Here is a 13,563-nt window from a genome sequence, read left to right as displayed (position 1 = left end):
GTAGAAGGTTGAGTTGATTTCATACAATAGTCTCAATTTCTCTTTCATGTATTTTTCTCTTATGTTCTGTAAGAATATGGAAGCAATATATGTTAGTAAAACTAATCTTACATGATAAATTAGTAAACCAGGCCAAGAAAACAACACAAAATTATGAAGCCTCTCATTGTCAAATTAATGCATCTAAAAATCTCATATTTCAAATATTTATACTGTAATAAGTATTTAAGATAGCAAAATAATTTTTCATTTCATAAAGATCCATATTCCTTTTTTATTGATATAGGGACTTCGGGTAAAAGAGTAAATCAAAGACAAAAAATTCACTTTCTAATCTATATTCCTTTGGTTTCCTTGTCACATTCCTCACTGTAACAGGAGTTATGTTTTATATGGAATAATTAAAAACCATGTACTGAAAAAGTGCTGTCAGCTATATTGTTAATTATTTTAAAATATCAAATGTACAGTAGGTGGTAGAAGCCAAAGCAGGCTTGCATGTCATAGATATGCAAATCTATTATTTAGCAAATTGTTCCAAGCTGCACCAAGAGTTAGGTAGGTCATGAAACATTTTTTTGTGTGTGTGTGTGTGGAACTGATGGAAACAATGTTGTCATTCATTTTTCAATGCACTTCCTTTCCCTTTCTCACCAATTTAGCCTTTCTACAATGTGACACTTTGTTTCTGAACCCCCATATGTCTCTTTCTCTTATCATATTCTTTCTCATTAACTAATGACAACCTTTGGTTTAAGTGACAATTCTATGAAACTTTAGAAAAAATATTTCCCTTTTTCTAAACCCATTAAAAATTAGCAAAACATCTAGCAATGATAAGAATAAGGCAGATAATCAGCACCTGATCTTGTGAGGCAGCGGAATCATGACAAATGTTGGGGAAAAGTTAAAATATTTTCCCATAATATAACACACAATCCTACACCTTTATTATTATATAAAATTTAATAGCCTCAAAAACAGAGACTTTGAATTATATATCTGGTTGGAGATTCACACTTTACATATTTTTGTCAACCTAGCCTTTTCATTTTTCCTTGCTTTGGCCTTTTCTTACCTTTGTTTGAAACAAATAACTTTAAAGTTTTTTCCCATATTTTTATTGGTGCATTACAGTTGTGCATGATAGTGGAATTCATAGGTACATATTCATATATGCACATAATATAATAATATATTTTGACAAATATCATCCCCCAATAGTTCCCATTTCCCTCCTCTCTGTCCTCTCCCTGGTCCCTTTCCTGTAGTCTACAGGAAATAACTTTTGCCATTCAGCATTCATTGAAATAGAAGCCATATCTCGGATACAGACAAAATCATTGCTTTTCTATCTATCCCGCGTAGCCACTCTTCCACCTTCCTGGAATCCCCTTGAATCCCTGGAGAAAAACTTTGCATTGCAGAATTATCTATTGTTGCTTCAGTTGATTTTTAAACACTTGTTGGTCTGTCATGTGCATACTTGTGCAAGGCAGAGGAGGCTATATGATGGTAATATGTCTATGGCTATAAAATACCATGGAGGTGCCAGAGGAGAGAGGGCTCCTCAACAATACCAAGTTACCTTCTTGCTCCCACAAAGAGCCTGAGGGTAATAGAAGAGTGGAGTTTCTTTTACCAGAGGGGAATGGTTTATTTATGGTTTACTACCACTGTATGTACTCTAAGGAGGGGAGAATGAAACCTGAATTTTAGCTGAACATACGTGTCATAAAGACTGGCTCATCTTCAGAGTGCAGATTACAATGCTCGTGAAACCAGAATGTGCATTCATAACTCAATGAAACTTACCTATGCTTGTTATAAAGTTTATGATTTCAAATCCTTGGACTATTGGAGGTGACTTTTATTGAAGCAAAACTGTTCATTGTCTCATTTAAAAGTTTATTTGCAGAACATTTTCATGTTACCAGTTAGTCAATCATGAAATAGTCTGAGTTTATGGACTGTGTATATTTTTAATGTATAATTTCAAATTAGTGAAAAGGATATCAATATTTTCACTGTGATCTTTTTATCAATTATAAGGTCTTTTTCAGCAATAGGAAGGGTGCATTAAGTCACTTGAAGAATTTATTTTAATGAAGTTAATAAAATATTAATTTGAAATGTTCTTTCTTTGTCCTTATGAATACACCAATATTATATCATGCTAGATTGTTGTTTTCTGGGTGGTTTTCTAAAGTTCTTGAAAGGACATTCAGAGGTTAGAGAGGAAGAAATTGGGAACACTAATACATTAAAAGCAATTTCACTAGTGACTACAGGAGATATTCTTACAGGGAATGACCTTGGGTTGTCTGTTTGAAAAAAACATAAATGTCTAATTAAATGTCCATGTCTACCTGAAGCCACTCACACTTTAAAAAGTGGAGAGGAAATCTTTATAATAAAGTCTCAACAGGATATCAGATATCCAATTTACAGAACTCCTTAGGATTTATGCGGATTTTTTGCTAATATGTAATCTCAATCTTTGAGGAAGCAAAAATGTAGAAGGAAAATATGACACATGAGCCCCTGTGGATATAGGCAGCTTCAAAACAATATATTTAATTAACTTAATTGAATCTTTCGATTATATGTACACATACCAAAATGCCCTTGAGGTTGATAAGAATCTGAAGAGAGTCTTCTTGCAGGGTTGAGTATTTTGAGGTGACCTGAGCTGGCTGATGGGATCATCTAAGTATGTATTTGCTCTTTCCAGAATTTCTGAAATCGCCATGGAGGTAGCTGAACCAGGACGTATAACTGCAGAGAGTCCTCCAGCTCACTTGATAGAAAAATGTGATTGTCCTGTGGGCTATTCTGGATTGTCCTGTGAGGTAAGCTGGCTGCTACTGACCCCCTTCCCCTCATTTCAGGAGCCAAGTGGAATATCCTACACCCCCTTAGGGGCTGAGACCTTGCAACAGGTTGCAAAAGCTCTTTCAGGGGAAGATGGTGCATTCCCAAATCCCAGTTGTGCTTTCATACATAGTCTTCACCTGTTTTATTGGATCTTTCCCTCACAGTGTTAGAAACAGTAGCAAGAGGATGATGTTATTATGACCAAGGAATACAAATCTGAGCTAAAGAGAAATATTTGATAGAAAATTAAAAGATTCATAAAAAATACGAAACAGTTGGGACATAACATTGTTTTCAAAAGGCCCGTCTATTTTAACTGATCTATTTTCTTGGCACTATTTCTGAACAGTTAGAGGCATTTAAACTGCAGTGATTATGAGATACGATTGTATCAGGTTTTGAAAGTGTTTTTATAGAGATCATAACAAAACTTAAGCACTAAGCAGCAGGCTGTTCCCTTCAATGTGACTTCTTAGAATGATATATATTGTTTCAACAGTGCTGCTGTCATTCAGTCACTGCATTTTCAAAATGACCTTTATAAAAAAAAATTAATTTTCTGGGATATTCTTTTGACTACTTTCAGAATTGGAAAATTTTGTAGATCTTCGTCTTCTGGAAGTCAACTCAATTTCTACAAACATCAATTAATAGAGATAATGCTGGAAACATGAAATGGATGAGAAATGAGTTTGAACCTCAGCTTCGCCATGTACTAGGGCTGAGACTTTGCAACAGGTTATAAAAGCTCTTTCAGGGGAAGATGGTGCATTCCCAAATCCCAGAATAACTGTCACCACACTTGGCCTCTCCTGCAGACCCCTGTCCAACACTTGGCCTGAGAGGGGCCTCAGGAACCTTCTTGACAGTCAAGATTCTTTCTCATTAGTCACAGTGGTTGGTGCCCATGGCATAGCAGTCAAATAATATTAATAACTCCCTTTCCTACAGCCTGTGAATCTTATGAAAACAAAATAAGGTATGAGCTTTAAGCCCTTGTCACCAAGCCTGGCATAGAGTCAGTGCTAGTTATTGAGGTTAATATTATTATTATTGTCATAACTATACATCCATGTGTTGATTTATGTATAAATGATTTTCTATACCTTATTCTGTGAATAGATTTGGGAATTTTTGTTAAGTATGGCACACAAGTCAAATGATGACACCAGGTCAAAACAAAAGTACAATTTAAAAATACTGAATATTCCTGAGAAATGGCATGGCAAAATGAAAAGAAAAAGACATTTGTTTTTGGTGAATCTTGCCTAGTTTGGCTCCCATGCTGAATGGGGCACCTGTTCTTGATGTTACTGACCTTGGGAGAGTTTACCTATTGAATTTTCAAAAGGATTAACTTAAGTGAAAACATATGTGGAAATCCCCATTGTAAACTGATGTTATTATCATATGTATTTACACCATGCAGAGAAATTTCATAGCATAACTCGGAAATCTTGTGAAGTGACCTTGAAATAATTTCATAGCCTCTTTCTGTTACTGCTCTGAGGGCAAAATACATTTGAATGTGCCTAGCTTGATTTAATAAATAATCAAATAATCAATTTTATTATTAAATCATAACTCCTATGTACATCAACTTATACATTGGCATACCTACATGTAGGTATATGTATTGCATTTATACATACATACATACATACATACATACAGCCTATCCAAATATACACATTCATACACAGTGTATAAGTTATGAGTAAATAATGAGACAGTGTGCTCGTATAAAATATGTTAAATTCTCGGTGAGCATGAAAGATATAAAGGACAGAAAGAACTTCAGATTTTTCCAGACAAGAGATGAACTTTTATTTATTCCAGGGAGTGTGCAGCTGTACTGCTGATTCACTGTGTATCTTTGGTCAATTCCCTTAATTGTTATAGTCATTAGTTATATAGTTATCCAATCTATGAAATGACAGGTTGGTTTTTGAAGTTCTAAAATTCTCTGACTCTGCAATATTATTCTGTTATGGAAGATATCCAGCAAATACTCAAAGTTGACCTTTAGATATCTTGAAAGAAAGTTATTACAACTCTATTTTATCTGAATTTATTTAAAATAATACTGATCACTTACCAACAAAACTGTTGGTGGAGTGGCAATTTATTTTAATGCAATTTACCTTCCGTTGCTGATTTCAAATGTTAAAATCCTTTCTTATTGTGGTCAGTAGACTTTTTGAATAATATGTTCTAAAGCATGATTTCCTATTAATTTTCGTAATTTTCCATTGTATGAAAATATAAATTAGTACAAATTAAAAAATGATAAAAGAATGAAATCAAGAAAAACTGGGAATATGTTCAATCATCTACACTGGTGGCTTTGCCTGTGTCCTGTGAATTTCACCTAAGCTCCTATTTACAGACAATAATTACAGTAATATCTTAGTGAAGAGATTATAAAGATAAAGGCTTATCTCTCATAATAGGTACCTGAGATGTTTGCCACAATCCATTGCCTCTAATCCATTATAAATCTTATTTATGATTCATCTTGATTCTTAAAGTGTAATTACCAGGCGTAAAAATCTAATCATCAAAGCAAGAGCTAAGGACAGTTTTGAAATAGTACATCCCATTCCAGTAACATATGCTTTGGGTCATGAATACACAAAGCAATTCCTTCACAGTATTTTCACCAAATGTGTTGTATTCTGGAGATATCTACATTTCCGGCTCTTCATTTCATGTTTTTTACACAAAATGTGACTGCACATAGACCAAAAAAAAAAAAAAAAAGTATTGGTTACACTTAAAATAATTCAAGTTTTAAAGACCTACCTGTCACTTGTAGCATTATAACTGTATCCCTGCTCATTAACAATGTTAGTGCTAAAAGTGCCCAATCATTAAAATTTATGATTACCTTTAGAAGTCAAATATAGGGCACTATTTCATTACTAGATTTGTTTTTGTTACAGTCTTGGAATTTACCTGTTCTTCAGGTTAGGTTAGGCTTAGCATGTTGCCTAAACTAAACTAAAGTCAGTTTAGGATGTATGCAGGTACTATTCATATTCATGAAACTTTTTTCTTAAAAATTGAAAATATCCTATATTAAATATATGTTCTTTGCAATCATATCATGGGAATCAAAAATTCACCAATGATTTCTAGGTTATGTTTTAATAGTTTCAGCCTCTCCCCCCCACCTCCTATATTATAGTAGGGATTCCAACTCACAGTTGAATGGCTGGTGCCATTTGTATGTGCATACAAATATGTGCATACAAATATTGAAAACATGGTAAGGATAATGACATACATTGTAATTTTCTTTCGCAGTGTAGCTCAGAAGAATCACAATTGCCTTTATTTTTAGTTTATCCTCTGCATATGTGTTGATTTATTTTAAGTCAAGTTATGCCATTTATTTCTTAAAACAATGCTGTACAAAACAAAACTTATTTATTGAATGCTTACTATATCCTGAACAAGTCCAATCACCTTTCCTAATATACATATACCATCATCAGGTATGATGTAATGGATGTAATGAATGAGGACATTGAAGCTTAGGCACATTAAGGAACTTGTTCATGATGATCCCACAGCTAAACAGAAGAAAAACTGCAATTTGAACCACAGTAGGTCTATTTATAAAATGCAGATAAACTAATACTCAGCTATTATGTTGTACAAGATTCTTATGTTCCAGGTGAGGAAACTGAGGTCTGTAGTACATGAAACCTGCACAATAATCACATGTAGCAAGAGGTAGAACAAATTAACTGAAGTTAACTTTGCCTGGTTGAGAAACCCATGCAAAGATAAAAGACAAGAGTATTTTTATTGGCTCGAGCTCAAATATCTATTTTTATTGTTGAACTGTGAGGAAAGAAGGTATTACTAAACTCATGTTCATTTCTCACTACTTGAAACAGCTAAAGCTTTCCAAAATTTTATGTAGGATTTTCTCCATTACAAAGGGAGGGTGCTGCACAGCTCTGAGCCTGGGGCTTGCTGGCCTCTCTCATGTTTCATTCTGTTCTCTCTAGTTTTTCACATTTTTGTACAAATTGGATTCTAATATTTTTAAGAGACATTATATTATGAAAGTAAAAGTGGAATGAAAGCAGAATCAATTGAGCTATGCATAATTTCAGTGTGTGAGAAGAAAACTGTGGAAAAGTTTAAGTTCAAGAAAAAGAAAAGATAAAATGAACTCAGTAAAATTTTCATTTATTTGCTTTTCTTTAATTCACCACTGTGTTCCAGAAAGAATTTTAGATGAGACATTGTAAAGCAGGTGTTGTTTTTTTTTTTTTTTTTTTAAGAGAGAGAGAGAGGGTGGGGGGAGGGGGAGAGAGAGAATTTTTTAAAATTTATTTTTTTAGTTTTCGGTGGACACAACATCTTTTTTTTATTTTTATGTGGTATTGAGGATTGAACCCAGCACCCCGCGCATACCAGGCAAGCGTGTTACTGCTTGAGCCACATCCCCAGCCCAAGCAGGTGTTTTTAATCCTAATTCAAATATAATTATTCTCATGAGTAACCTCAGTTTACTTAGAGTCCTAGGAGGCATAAATATTGAAAAACACCCTTATTTTTTAAATGTAAAGAATAAATACAGAAGATCCAGAAAAAAGGAGAAGATTAAAAAGAAATAAAAATGTCACATAGTTTCTTTAAAATTTCTAAATTTTTGCATTGTGGAATAGTTCCCCCCCCTTTGGTAACTCATTGTTATAATCTATCAGGGCACAATAATAATCTAAAACTTTGGAAACATTAGAAATTCTCTGAATTAACAGACATGCTTATTTGTGGGATGAGGAAACTGTGTAACACAGATAATTAATTTGACCACATCCTGCAGGAAAAAAAAAAAAAAAAAAAAACTACCTTTACAACCATGGTTTCCGTATTCATTATGCCATAATATCAAGGAGTGTGCATGCCCCTTTGAAGGCATACAGGAGAAATGGGGAAGCATACTGGTCAATTGCAAACCTGATATGCTTATCATACTCTCCCAGGAGTTTTAAAACCAATCCTAGGATCTCTAGGGGTGGAGCCAATTATCAGTACATTTAAAAACTCCCTCGATAACTATGAGAACCACAGAGAAAAGTCTAGAAAGTTCTATACAGAACTCAACTTGTAGCTCAGGCTGTGGACATCCACTACAGGTGCTTTTCTACTGAGCCATACTAGCTCCAGGAAAGCGCCACAGCAAGTGTCTTGTGCGTTACAGTCAATATTGCCTGAGTGCTCATCTGCACATATCAGTCTGTAATGCTGAGCTTCATATGATTCCTCAGTGAAGAATATTATTTATTAAGTTTGTTCTGCTAAGACTTGTTTTAAGCTTTTGTTTGGATATATGAAGTGAAGCTAGGGGTCTCCTCTTAATTTGTGTCATTTTTACAGAGAGAAAGAAAGATACACCTAACACATATACCAATAAAATAACAATATAATAACAATATCTTAGGAAGATATTCAGGGATGAAATCCATGCAAATAAAATTTATCTTTATTCAGTAGTTTTCACACTAACAAATTGGGACAGCCTACACTGTGAACCACCTTTAAATATACCTCAGTTTGTTTCTTCAATTTTTCTTAAAATAATTCCTCAATTAATTTCCAGATCTTATTCTATAGCAATGGTAAAAATTGCTATAAAATTATATTCCTATAAAATTACAGAAATAACTGCTATGAAATAGATAATAGGAAGAAGCTTTATCAATATATATGATTATGCCCACTGTGACACAAACAAAATGCAAAATCTTTTGAATACTCTTTTCATTTTCTCTATCAGTTTTGCTTAAAGCTGAGGCATTATTAAAATATTAAAATCTCATTAAAATTTATTATTGGCTTATAAAGGCAGAGAGACTCTTAATTAAGTACTTAATTGAGGTACACATTATCCAAATCAAAATAAACAGGATGAGGGTGCTGAGTATTGATCACTTTTCTCTTTCTGAGCAATCCATGTATATTCCAACCTGGACTACTTAGTGCCAGAATCAAAGGGATATGAGGCAATAGAAAGTTCTTAATCCAATATTTTTTTCTTCATTTTCAGCAATCATTTTTCTCCCTTCAATGGGAGCAATATTTTTAAGTGAAAAAAATCTTCATTAGCTAAGTTGGTAAAACAGCCCCTTTATAATCAGTGGAATCTGAAAAACAGATCACTACCTTTTAACCAGAAATGAAGCTATGTCTGATGAATGCTAGGGGTCTGAGCCTGGAACTCAGACTGTCCTCTCTAGAGCTGGGATCTTCCTTCCAGAAAGCCAGACATGTTTTTGATATATTTATATGATAACTGAATGAAGATGAACATCTTGATTTCATCCACTTCACTAGCAATTTTCTGTTGGCTTTCAGATTTTTATTGCAAAATGAAAAAAAAAATAGATCAGGGAAAGAAAATTTTTATTGGTAGCCTAATAGTCCCACGAAATGTATAGCTTTGATTATTTTGCATTTCTTCCTTTTATATTCTTTACATAATATCAATATATATAATGCATTCTTGACATTTTAAAATTTTTTGATGCATTTCATTGGACATTTGCTATTCATTAAACACAGCAGAAACAGATTTTAGGTTGTCAAGGATGTTGGAATTGTCTTGTTAGCCCATATGACAATGTTAATTAAAAATAAACCTCTTTCTCAAGTGGGAAAAAAAAAACAGTAAAGCTTTTTCAGGCAAAGAGCTATACTGAAAATGAAAGCTTTTTTTTCCCACTAATATCTGGTTACATGGATGCTGCCTATATCTGTGTGCAGAGGAGGGACCCTGCAAAAATTTACATTAGGTATCAACAGGCACTTGAGTTTGTAAGTGGTGTTACCCTATCACACATTGGAAAAAGAAGTCCATCTTCATAACCAGAATTTTCATTGCTGAAGCAAGATTTCTACTTGGCTGTCCTAATTGGCTTTCTTTTCTTTCAGACATGTATGCCAGGATTTTATCGACTTCGTTCTGAACCACGTGGCCGCATCGCTGGTCCCACCCTGGGAACCTGTGTTCCATGTCAATGCAATGGACACAGTAGCCTGTGTGATCCTGAAACATCCATATGCCAGGTAGGCACTTAATCCTTTCTTGTCCAAGGTCCAGGTGAGATACTGTATGCAGAGGCCAGCTGGTCTGCAGAGAGCATGATTGAGTGTGTGTGTGTGTGTGTGTGTGTGTGTGTGTGTAGAATAAAACATGTAGGGGAAAAACAACATCCAACATATTCTACATTTTCAGAAAGGAATGAAAAATGATAACTGGAAAAACCAGTTTGTGTCATGAAATAGAAGAATAGCAGCACATTAAAAGTCTGTTCTACCTTGGAACAGTTACAACCCTCATGTGTTTCACCCTTTGCATTTCAGTTGCTATGAGAAATTCAGGTTTCCCATGTTACCACCCCTCCCCTTAACTAATCACCACACAATTCTGTATGTCTCTGCTGACCCCATGTGCCACCTCTTCTCATCTGCTGGAGTCCTTCCACTGAGTCTCGGCAGAACTCTTTAGATGTCAGCAAAATCCCCTACGTACATCTCCTCTTTTCTTCTTGTTCTCTTAGTCTTACTCTCATTGAATCCTGGCTGTCCCCTTGCTACCTGCTGCTAGCTCTCTTAAGTAGGAGCCATTGTTTTCTCTCTTTTCATTCCTAAGTCTGAAGGTAAGGCAGGGGTCTGTGGCCCTCACTGATGGTCTTATATCCTGCTCCTTTTCTCTTCCACATGACCAACTTGCTGTGAATCTCATGTCCCCATCTCTTGCCAATTACACTTGCTTATTAAAGTTGCCTTCTAATCCTGGGATAAGCTACGCTGTTCCCTGAAGATTTTTCCTCTATCATTTTCATTATCTTCAGCACTATCCTATCATAATTCTTGGTTATTTTTTCTTTTATATCCTTAACTGTTAGTTCCATGTACCTCTGAAGTCTCCATTTTAAGGACCCTACTATTTCTTAGCCATCGGTTTTCTCTCCAGTTCACTTCTTAATACTTCAACATTTCAAAGCTCATCATTGATACTTATACCCTATCTCTTCCATGTTTTTAACCAGTATAATATTAGCATTACTGCTTACAATGTTCATTTTTTGCTGCTCTCTCAGTGGTTGAATCCTACTCTCTATCTACTACACCTGCACCTTCAAAGCCAAGTGTGGCTGTAGAAAAACAGACAACTGCCCTTTATTCTCAGTTTAAGCTCATGATCACTCTCTTCAAATGGACCCTCTGTGCTACCCTGCAGTCCAGGCACTTTTCTCTAATGGACATTCCTAAAAGACAAGTTCATATCTTCTCTTCCCTATTCAAGTCCAAACCTCTTCTCCCACCTCTTAATTCTCCGTTATCAGTGCTGCTTCTTATTTGAGAAATTAGAAGCAATCAGAATGGAAGGAACATGTGCTCCTACCACCTCAGACACCAACATCTTTGCATCTGTGCTCTATTATTCAGTCTCTTTTCCATACTTTGGATCAGTTGTTCTTTCTAGGAAAAAAAATTGAGTCTTCCACATTCAATATCTCACATGTCTCCCACTCAAGGACATCACTCCTGCCAATCTCTTTTTCCTCTTATATTGTCACCTAAAATGTAATACAAATTCTTTTGACTCTTGCTTTCCTTCTAGCTATAACTTCCTTCTTCCCTTCCATCTATGAAGAGTCATCTCTGCCTACAGTTTCTCTCTGTTCATTCTCTCTTAATTACTAAAACCTGGCTTTCATCTCCACCACTATACCATAGTGCCTAACTAATGCTCAGCCATGGTGATCTCATCTACTTGATCTGTTAGCCTTGTTTACCACTGGCAGTCACCCACTTCTTGAAGTTCTCTGTTTGGTTAGCTTCTCTGCCATAATGTTTTGAGAAAATTATTGTCAAACTCCAGAAGGCTACGTCTCAGCCCCCTGTGCTTCCCTCTCTGTGCAGCCCAGGATTCTGGGGACTCAGTCCTTGGGCAATTGGCCTGAATTACACTCATCTTCAGGGTGATGTCACTCAGTGCTGTGGCGTTCAGTATGTATTTAGGAGCCCATAGTGTTTACCAGGATTTCTATAATTTAATACAGTTTATTTACTATATGAGATCCACTGTTTAACACTTCAAAAATTTATTGTGGTATAGGGAAGGAATCTTCAAGTATATGTTAATGTAAAGAAATTTTATTTATTAGTGCTTTCTTTTCTCCTTAATATTTCATGGTATCTGAGTACATAAAACCTATTTCTCCCATGTTAAAATATATTTAAGGATTATCAATTTTGTTATATATATATATATATATATAAATTTATGATTAACAACATGGCAGAGTAACTTATAATATACAAGCAATCAAGGCTCTTGTTTTTGAATTGGGTTATGAGGCCCCCATGGAGGATACCTCATCTCTGCCGTTCTCTCACTTCACTGGCTGTGTCTCTTCCAAGTTCCAGCTAAGAGACATCTGTAGGGCCTCTCAAGGCCCTTTATCATTGTCCTTTCTTCCATGTTTATTAAATAAATACTCATATATTTTTTTCAACTACATTTTTCTTCATTGTTTCAATCCATGCTCTAAAAAAATGTTACTAGAATTTTGATTGCAATTGCAATTAACCAATTTGTAAAGATTATTATATTATTTATTCTCCCTCAACCCAGTGATCTAATACTCAATTCAAACATTTTATGTCTCATAGTGTACTTTTAATATTGTCTATGTAAATTATACATTTTATATACTAAAATTATTTGTATATGTTATACGCTTTTATTTCAATACTAAACATTAGATTTTTTGTTTCAATGTAGTACATTTATTACTGGTCATTATTGATAAAATGTTTTTTAACATGTGTTTGATGTTCACCCACTTTTATTTTAGTTCTATAATCTTTCACTTGGTCATTTTACTAATTTTATACTTATATTATTTTTCAATAATTATAATTATTTTTTCTTACCAGAAACTATATGTTATAATAATTTTATATTTTTCATTGTCAAATTCTTCCAGAAAACGTTAAATAGAAAAATAATCAACTCCCTATTTTATTCCTTATCTCACATCACATATGAATGTCTCACATCTTGTACCATATGATGCCAGTGGTTCATTTAAGAAAAATATTCCTTGTCATGTAAAGAGAGTATCTTTTTAACATGGCTTCTTTAACTTTTTTTCTCTCAATCGGTGTAAGATATTGAAATTTAATACAAGCTTACTTGGGGAGGAAGGGGAGGGAGTGAAGAGAAATAGGTAGTTTTTTCACAGTAAGCAGATGGTTGATTTATGAATAACTAATTAACTATCCTTGAATTCCTGAAATAATTACTATTTGGTTTTGGTGTAATATTCTTTCTCTACTACTTGTCTTTAAGATCAATACATAATATGGGGGAAATAGGTTAACTTATACCTTCATAAGTGAAAATTAAATGCATAATTGTCATGCAATTTTACTGACATTTTTAGCAGGGTTAAGTTAGCTTCATATGATTAATTTATAAAAATTCATAAAGAATATACCTTAATTTTATTTCTGTTAAAATAAAAGTTACTATCTTTATGCAGTCCTTTTGGCCACTTGGCTATCATTGCTATATTTGTTCCTTAGGAATCCTCAATGCAGTTCTATTTTCTGAGAAATCCCTAGGTGAAGTAAAAAATAAATAAATAC

The 13,563-nt window shown here is 34.2% G+C and overlaps 1 protein-coding gene across 1 annotated transcript in view; it reads left to right on the top strand.

The window, feature by feature from the left end:
* The window catches only part of Lama2 (laminin subunit alpha 2), a 566,319-nt gene that overhangs the window by 378,523 nt on the left and 174,233 nt on the right, over positions 1-13,563 (top strand). The window contains exons 28-29 of the mRNA XM_076858266.2: positions 2,735-2,852; positions 9,832-9,966. Of these exons, the coding sequence (XP_076714381.2) occupies positions 2,735-2,852; positions 9,832-9,966 (253 nt within the window). The remainder of the gene's footprint in view (positions 1-2,734; positions 2,853-9,831; positions 9,967-13,563) is intronic.

The sequence above is a fragment of the Callospermophilus lateralis genome, chromosome 6 (assembly GCF_048772815.1).
Source record: "Callospermophilus lateralis isolate mCalLat2 chromosome 6, mCalLat2.hap1, whole genome shotgun sequence".
Classification (NCBI taxonomy): Eukaryota; Metazoa; Chordata; class Mammalia; order Rodentia; family Sciuridae; genus Callospermophilus; species Callospermophilus lateralis.
This window is presented reverse-complemented; position numbering and strand designations above follow the sequence as displayed.